Source organism: Oncorhynchus clarkii, chromosome 9 (genome assembly GCF_045791955.1).
Source record: "Oncorhynchus clarkii lewisi isolate Uvic-CL-2024 chromosome 9, UVic_Ocla_1.0, whole genome shotgun sequence".
NCBI lineage: Eukaryota > Metazoa > Chordata > Actinopteri > Salmoniformes > Salmonidae > Oncorhynchus > Oncorhynchus clarkii.
In genome coordinates this window covers 33,395,004-33,404,561 of record NC_092155.1, presented here as the reverse complement: position 1 = coordinate 33,404,561, position 9,558 = coordinate 33,395,004, and the positions used below count along the sequence as shown (strand labels likewise).

General features: G+C 41.2%; 1 protein-coding gene across 1 annotated transcript; it reads right to left on the bottom strand.

The window, feature by feature from the left end:
• Positions 1-838: 838 nt before the first annotated feature.
• Positions 839-6,623, bottom strand: LOC139416215 (ribosomal protein L34). The gene is made up of 5 exons (XM_071164625.1): positions 6,598-6,623; positions 6,019-6,091; positions 5,649-5,748; positions 1,456-1,559; positions 839-964 (listed from the first exon to the last, which is right to left on the bottom strand). The coding sequence occupies exons 2-5, from the start codon at positions 6,081-6,083 to the stop codon at positions 880-882; spliced, it is 354 nt and encodes a 117-aa protein (XP_071020726.1). The 5' UTR covers positions 6,084-6,091; positions 6,598-6,623; the 3' UTR covers positions 839-879.
• Positions 6,624-9,558: the final 2,935 nt, after the last annotated feature.

The window sequence follows — 9,558 nt, the reverse complement described above, 5'->3', positions numbered from 1 at the left end:
TATCTTTGATAGTTTAATTTGTTAATATTGCTAGACCTCATTACTGGTTTATCATCCACCTCAGTATATTTGATGGATTCCTAGCCAAAGCAAAAGTGGCCGAGATACCTTTCTGTCCATTGATGTAGTCGCAAAGCTCTAAAATAGTTTCACAGATCAATTTTCTGGGGGAATTCTCTAGATACCTGCGGGTAGCCAGAGTATACCAAAAACACAGGACAATTGGAAAAACACACTACCAGCTTGATAGCAGCTGCAGCCTCTGATCATTAAATATTCTTCCAACCCAATTTGTCACTCCCATGTGACACTCGTCCTTCAACCGTCAGTGCAGACTGAATTATCACCGGCAAATTTTTTTTTTACAGGACGATCCTATTTCAAAACTGGTTTGTTTGGAGTGTTGTGACAGGTTTACATTGTATTGACCAACAAAGAATATCTATGCATACATAAAAATAAACTCACCTTCAGAATTTCAAAATGCAAGCACATGCTGCACCATCCTAATATTTCATGTCAACTGCCTGAGAATCTTGAGTAAAAATACAAAATTCCTGGATGTAATGTCAACACTTTCTCAAAGTCCATATGTCAATAATCAGTAGCCCACACAGTCCTCAAACTCCACACTCATTCAAAACTTAAAAGCTTAAAGAGCAGTGATACTAGCAAGAGCAGTATGCAGGTACTCTTTACCCTCTTATTCAACAGTTACCACGCACCTGCAAAAAAGAGCCCAGATGTGCGAGTTCCTTTCGAATTACATTGAGAAACAATGAAATTAAACGTCAAATTTAAAAATACTATGGCCAGTTATACAAACATGTCAGGACACTGGACTTGAATGACTTTTATTGTAGCAGTACAAATACACAATTACTTAGATTTCTGACTCTGTGCCTGTGCCTTAAGAACCTTGACAACGATCTTCTGTTCCTCAATCAGGAAAGCTCGCTTGATCCTGTGGTAGAGAGAAGGGTGAACGTTAGTTGATCAGGTAACAGTTGTTCGGGCATTGTTTGCTTAATACAAATTCTGACCAAATATCAATAAATGTAAAGCAAAATCTAATGAATCATGTCGCAAAGACCAATGCCTTCAATGTAGATTGTAGAAACACATCCCTCAATTGCTTGCACACAGGAAGCTTCACCACCCCAGGATAAATCTCAATTAAATGGAACAAAACAATTGTTACCTCTAGAGCCTAAGATGTTGGGGGGGGAAATCGTACTATGGATCATTTAGCTATTTGATTTTAGGACCCCTTTAGGTATACGTTTCTTTATAATATAGGGTCTACATCTAGGAGACGGAGAAAGCGTAGGATATATATATATATATTTTTTTTTTAAAAACACATTCTACCCCCTTTTGGATAGGCATGTCATCCAATATAAACAACACTTAGACATTTTCTACAAAGGCGGTGTTGGGGATACGCTTTCTTACCGGTCGCGCACACACTTGGCACACATGGCTCCACCGTAGGCTCTGCTGACGTGCTTCTTGGTTTTTGAGAGCCTCATCAGGACCTGGGGTCTCACCGCCCGGATCTTTAAGACAAAGAAATGCTTGTGAGCACAGACAACACACAAATCTGAACCCAGGGTTATATTCAGGAGAAACCAGTGTTGCACAGTATACCGAAACTTTGGTAATTCAACCTGAAACTGTTCGGTACTAGGGTGTATTCCTCTTAGTACTTCTGTCAAATGTGTCTCATGTATTCTACTGATTGAGTGAGGATCAAGTCCATCAGCGCAGTCAATGTCCCCTTAGCACAAGAACACCATACCTGCTCCACTTACTCATTGCTAACTCTAGCCTGCCCCGAGGAACCAATGCACTTACTGGGAATTTGGGCTGTGTCACCACTTATGTTGCACAGAAATTAACACGCTTGAATAATATAACACGGCCTGAACAAATGTTGAAAATGTAAATTACTGTTCACAAAACAATGTCCCATTACAGGCTCAAACACTTTACAATGCAAGATAACAGCAGCTTCCAGCTTTGTACACCAACTTACCTTACTAGTAAACAGCTGAAGCTAACATCAATTCACTTCCCTAGTACCTTGTTTGCGATAAACCATTTCAAAGCTGATTGTAAACCAAAAACGATATATTCACTTAATCTCCCCGTCACGTCTCTCCCAGTCAAGACCTTTGCTCGAGACTCAAACTGAGTGTGTGTGGGAATAAAGATAAATCTTAAAGAGAAAGCGTACACTTTAATAAAAGAGATTGTTTTTTATGCAAGTGTTGAGAAGTACAATAAAATAAGTTGAAGGGTTAGATACTTATCTGTAGCCCCATGAAATAAGCCAAAACAAGCTAGTCAATGCACACCTGTTGAATATGCATGCACCTGTACTATAAATTGATTTCCCCAGTTAATCAATAGACTAGATTTAACATTCAAATAACTGATTACAATACCATCATGTTACGTAGTTATATTTGTAAAAAACAAATAACATTGACTGCATGTATTGAGTAGCTTGGATGAATAAGGTTTCCAGAGTAAACTGCCTGCTACTATGTCCCAGATGGTAATATGCATATTATTAGTAGTATTGGATAGAAAACACTGAAGTTTCTAAAACAGTTTGAATGATGTCTGAGTATAACAGAACTCATATGGCAATCTGCGCGGTCACGCCGTTCCTTCTTTGTCCCCTTTAAATGAATACGCTATTGTCCGGGTGGAATATTATTGAAGATTTATTATAAAAAAGACCCTAAGGATTGATTGTAAACATCCTTTGGCATGTTTCTACTTTCTGCTTTTTGTGATCTCTTTGGTTGGAAAATGGCTGAATGCAGTCTGTGACTAGTTGCTAACCTATCAATGATATGTTCTGTGTTCGCCGAAAATCCTTTTTGAAGTCGGACACTGTGGTTGGATTAACGAGAAGTGTGTCTCTAAAATGGTGTAAAATACTTGTATGTGTAACAGATGTATATGTACTCTCCATGAGTTTTGTTTTCTCAAAATATATCACTTCGGCCAGTGGTCCCAGTTGAGCATTTATTTATGTTGTTAAATGGGAAACAGCACGTTAGTTGTGCAGGGCTTAACGGTATTGATGGCTGTCGATGGCAAAACCCCTTGCATCACATTTTCATACTGGGAAGACCTGACGTTCGCGATCTCCCCCTATTCATGCTACCAGGAGCTCCCTGAGAATTCCACTTGTGCAGAATGCGAAACCTAGGCCTCTGGCGTGCATCAGCAACCACAGTACTTCTTGAAGCCGGGTCTCCGATCCCTCCACGTGACGTCCGGCGAAGACAAGTCACGGCACCAGTGTAACAGTATAACTTTAGACCATCCCCTCGCCCGAACTAGGGACCCTCTGCACACATCAACAACAGTCACCCACGAAGCATCGTTACCCATCGCTCCACAAAAGCCACGGCCCTTGCAGAGCAAGGGGAACCACTACTTCAAGGTCTCAGAGCAAGTGACGTCACCGATTGAAATGCTATTTAGCGCGCACCACTGCTGACTAGCTAGCTGTTTCACATCCGTTACATATGGTCGAGGAATTTTAATTATGAGATTTGTCGTTTTGAATTTGGCTCCCTGCAATTTCACTGGCCTTTGGCGAGGTGGGACGCTATAGCGTCCCGAACGATCCCAGAGGGGTTAATGCATGCAAAAACCAAACATTTCACATGCAATGAAATTGAACTCAAGATCGGTCTGGATCAAGTGCCATTTTGGCATTCGACGTAGTGCTTTCACCCATCCTTAGGGCACATTCAAACTAATGTGTAAAAAAAGACAGGTTAAGTGGAAGCAGTGCGTTGGGGGTGGCTAATATTGTGTTGTGCTCAGCCTGAAAAGTTGTGATGTATTATCAAATAATTTCTCTCCACCCAACCACACTGACATGCATTTTGGTTGAGGTACTTACAGTGCCTTGCGAAAGTATTCGGCCCCCTTGAACTTTGCGACCTTTTGCCACATTTCAGGCTTCAAACATAAAGATATAAAACTGTATTTTTTTGTGAAGAATCAACAACAAGTGGGACACAATCATGAAGTGGAACGACATTTATTGGATATTTAAAACTTTTTTAACAAATCAAAAACTGAAAAATTGGGCGTGCAAAATTATTCAGCCCCCTTAAGTTAATACTTTGTAGCGCCACCTTTTGCTGCGATTACAGCTGTAAGTCGCTTGGGGTATGTCTCTATCAGTTTTGCACATCGAGAGACTGACATTTTTTCCCATTCCTCCTTGCAAAACAGCTCGAGCTCAGTGAGGTTGGATGGAGAGCATTTGTGAACAGCAGTTTTCAGTTCTTTCCACAGATTCTCGATTGGATTCAGGTCTGGACTTTGACTTGGCCATTCTAACACCTGGATATGTTTATTTTTGAACCATTCCATTGTAGATTTTGCTTTATGTTTTGGATCATTGTCTTGTTGGAAGACAAATCTCCGTCCCAGTCTCAGGTCTTTTGCAGACTCCATCAGGTTTTCTTCCAGAATGATCCTGTATTTGGCTCCATCCATCTTCCCATCAATTTTAACCATCTTCCCTGTCCCTGCTGAAGAAAAGCAGGCCCAAACCATGATGCTGCCACCACCATGTTTGACAGTGGGGATGGTGTGTTCAGCTGTGTTGCTTTTACGCCAAACATAACGTTTTGCATTGTTGCCAAAAAGTTCAATTTTGGTTTCATCTGACCAGAGCACCTTCTTCCACATGTTTGGTGTGTCTCCCAGGTGGCTTGTGGCAAACTTTAAATGACACTTTTTATGGATATCTTTAAGAAATGGCTTTCTTCTTGCCACTCTTCCATAAAGGCCAGATTTGTGCAATATACGACTGATTGTTGTCCTATGGACAGAGTCTCCCACCTCAGCTGTAGATCTCTGCAGTTCATCCAGAGTGATCATGGGCCTCTTGGCTGCATCTCTGATCAGTCTTCTCCTTGTATGAGCTGAAAGTTTAGATCCCTCTAAATGGCCAGGTCTTGGTAGATTTGCAGTGGTCTGATACTCCTCCCATTTCAATATTATCGCTTGCACAGTGCTCCTTGGGATGTTTAAAGCTTGGGAAATCTTTTTGTATCCAAATCCGGCTTTAAACTTCTTCACAACAGTATCTCGGACCTGCCTGGTGTGTTCCTTGTTCTTCATGATGCTCTCTGCGCTTTTGACGGACCTCTGAGACTATCACAGTGCAGGTGCATTTATACGGAGACTTGATTACACACAGGTGGATTGTATTTATCATCATTAGTCATTTAGGTCAACATTGGATCATTCAGAGATCCTCACTGAACTTCTGGAGAGAGTTTGCTGCACTGAAAGTAAAGGGGCTGAATAATTTTGCACGCCCAATTTTTCAGTTTTTGATTTGTTAAAAAAGTTTGAAATATCCAATAAATGTCGTTCCACTTCATGATTGTGTCCCACTTGTTGTTGATTCTTCACAAAAAAATACAGTTTTATATCTTTATGTTTGAAGCCTGAAATGTGGCAAAAGGTCGCAAAGTTCAAGGGGGCCGAATACTTTCGCAAGGCACTGTATATGCACAGTTCAGACACAGAATTTATGGCAGGTCGAACTGAATAGAAATTAAGAGTGGACTGGCATAGTTAAGAGCTTTACTTACTCCGCGCAGTCTACCAGGGCAGATTCCGCATGCGGACTTGGGGGCCTTGCCCACCTTCTTGGTGTACAGGTACACAATGCGGTTACCAGGAGTCCGGGACCTGCAAGCAGGGTCATACACAATGCAAAGTTGTCCACAATATTTAGAAAGGAATAAAAACATCAGTTGTTCCTACTTCCTATTTAAAAGCAATAGCTACAGCTAGGTATAATCGTGCAAACCAGTACAACTTACTAGGAACAACCAATTAGTTTAGGCCATGAGAAATGCCAGGCAATGTAATAACTAACAATGGCAAAGAAGCTAAAGAAATGGCGTAGCAGACAAGGGAATTGCAATGCAATTAGTAGATAAAGATCATGTTACTTACAGCCTAGTTTTGTTGGAGGCAGTGTTGTAGGACAACCTACGACGGTAAGTCAAGCGCTGGACCATGTTGATACCTGTAAATACATAACAGATTGCAGGACAGTAGAATACATTGTTCACCGATTGATTTGCTACATAACTAGATAGCTAAATAACGAACTAGTTAGCTAGCTTGGGGAGTGCGGATGGAGTCAACATTACTGATCAATGCTACTAGCAAAAACGCTTAATACCCAAAAAACGAATCAATGAAGAAATAACATTTTACTTGCATGTATACACCCTGCCTTGGCAATTTCAACAAGACTACCTCCGGTAGTAAAACCACTTAAATGGTAATGCGTTTTGGTACCAAAATTGACATCTCTGCTTTGGGCTAAACGTTACTGAAGGCATGATACTAAGAAACGACAAGACAGTACTAGGATAAGAAGAAATCATTAAATACTTTCAATAATGTGTTTACGGTTTCTAACACTGTGGAAATATGGTATTTGAAATACTTTTTGTCATATTATAACAACAGATTACAGCAGATTATTTTGACAAAAAATGTGCGAAGAAATATCGGCCTCCATACCTGCTATTACCGTTACCGGAAGAGGAAGAGCCAAAGAAGTTGCTCTGAAATGTTAAGTTTTCTCACCACCGGATATTTCCTCAACTTCTTAAAATATGCTGCCACCTAGTGACGATTGTGTGACCTCCCGTTGAGACGCCCACAACATTGATTTTAGATGACTGAAACTATTATAATTAAAAGTTCCATGTAGCCAGCTATTTAACTTGTGGTGTAGTATGATCTAAAATAAGGACAACAAGGTTCTAGCTCCAGCCTGTTTATTAACCTAACCCTCGCATGTCCTACATAGGCACGGTTACCCACAAGGGACATCCTACTACAGTGGCCCGCCATCCAACTATCAAATCAAATCCACATTTTGTGGTCACATACACATGGTTGGCAGATGTTAACGCGAGTGTAGTGAAACGCTTGTGCTTCTAGTTCCGACAGTGCAGTAATATCTAACAAGTAATGAACAATTTCACAACAACTACCTAATACACACAAATGTAAAGGGATGGCTGTCTCTGTATTAGTGATGGCTATTTAACAGTCTGATGGCCTTGAGACAGAAGCTGTTTTTCAGTCTCTCGGTCCCCGCTTTGATGCACCTGTACTGACCTCGTCTTCTGAATCGTAGTGTAACAGTATAACTTTAGTCTGTCGGCAGTGGCTCGGGTGGTTGTTGTCCTTGATGATCTTCCTGGCCTTCCTTTGACATCGGGTGTTGTAGGTGTCCTGGAGGGCAGGTAGTTTGCCCCCGGTGATGCGTTGTGCAGACCACACCACCCTGTGGAGAGCCTTGCGGTTGTGGGCGGTTCAGTTGCCGTACCAGGCGGCGATACAGCCCGACAGGATGTGCAGATATAAAAGGGGGGTTCTAGGTGACAAGACAAATTTCTTCAGCCTCCTGAGGTTGAAGAGGCGCTTGCTGCGCCTTCTTCACTACACTGTCTGTGTGGGTGGACCATTTCAGTTTGTTCGTGATATGTTCGCAGAGGAACTTAAAACTTTCCACCTTCTCCAATACTGTTCCATTGATGTGGATGGGGGGGTGCTCCCTCTGCTGTTTCCTGAAGTCCACGATCATCTCCTTTGTTTTGTTGACGTTGAGTGAGAGGTTGTTTTCCTGACACCACACTCTGAGTGCCCTCACCTCCTCCCTTGTAGTTGTTGGTAATCAAGCATATAAGCTATAAAGGGATAGTTTCCTCAAAATACAAATCAACAAGATTTCCCCACTTCCGTTGGCTCACCAAGGCAGTTTTTTTGGCGGGGTTACATTCCCTCAGGCCCATCCCTCAGCTGTATACCAAAACATGTGTAAGCGGTCAAAAACTAAAACTAATCCTAGACTGTAGCTTTCGTTCTTGTTTTATTGTATATTATTTTCTATTAGTTTGTATAAAGTGTATTGTAGGGTGAATTCAGAAAAAGTGGGGCATTATTTAAACTGGGATAGCTTAATCCTCATGCCTTTATTTCTTGTTCTGACAAGTGTGCAGAGACGTTTTCCTGTTTCTCCAGTTTGGCCTTTTGCCTCCAGCACCTTCACAAATCAGATTTGGGTGTGTAGTTGAGATGCTCTGCCCCCTCTATGATGTAACACCAATGAAGTGGTTTCTCTGCAAGGGTTTAGTGACAATAGTTTTGATTTTCACTTGTCAGACCAATAGATAATAGGGAAAAACCTTCAAACAAGTAGCAAACCCCAAAAGACAGTAAGATCAGTGGCATAGTTTTTTTTTTTTTTTTTGATAAGGTTATATAACGGTCTTCAATAGTTCACTGTGCAAAATAGTGATGTAAATGTGCATACTATGTAGGCTACTGGAGAGTTGCCAAATTTATGTTTCAATTTTGTAATTCAGTCATTTTGTTGTTGTTGTCCCACTTTACCAACCATAGATGCTCAAATAAGACAGCATGGAGTAGCTAAAGTGATAAATCCCTGCGACAAACAAATGCATGTTTTGGCACAAGGCCACATCTATAACAAACACTCGAACATTTTGAGGATAGTGACACATGATGCCTGCCACAAGAGTCAATTTCACAAATACAGTGCCTTGCGAAAGTATTCGGCCACCTTGAACTTTGCCAACTTTTTGCCACATTTTAGGCTTTAAACATAAAGATATAAAACTGTATTTTTTTGTGAAGAATCAACAACAAGTGGGACACAATCATGAAGTGGAACGACATTTATTGGATATTTCAAACTTTTTTAACAAATCAAAAACTGAAAAATTGGGCGTGCAAAATTATTCAGCCCCTTTACTTTCAGTGCAGCAAACTCTCTCCAGAAGTTCAGTGAGGATCTCTGAATGATCCAATGTTGACCTAAATGACTAATGATGATAAATACAATCCACCTGTGTGTAATCAAGTCTCCGTATAAATGCACCTGCACTGTGATAGTCTCAGAGGTCCGTTAAAAGCGCAGAGAGCATCATGAAGAACAAGGAACACACCAGGCAGGACCGAGATACTGTTGTGAAGAAGTTTAAAGCCGGATTTGGATACAAAAAGATTTCCCAAGCTTTAAACATCCCAAGGAGCACTGTGCAAGCGATAATATTGAAATGGAAGGAGTATCAGACCACTGCAAATCTACCAAGACCTGGCCGTCCCTCTAAACTTTCAGCTCATACAAGGAGAAGACTGATCAGAGATGCAGCCAAGAGGCCCATGATCACTCTGGATGAACTGCAGAGATCTACAGCTGAGGTGGGAGACTCTGTCCATAGGACATTGCACAAATCTGGCCTTTATGGAAGAGTGGCAAGAAGAAAGCCATTTCTTAAAGATATCCATAAAAAGTGTCGTTTAAAGTTTGCCACAAGCCACCTGGGAGACACACCAAACATGTGGAAGAAGGTGCTCTGGTCAGATTAAACCAAAATTGAACTTTTTGGCAACAATGCAAAACGTTATGTTTGGCGTAAAAGCAACACAGCTCATCACCCTGAACAT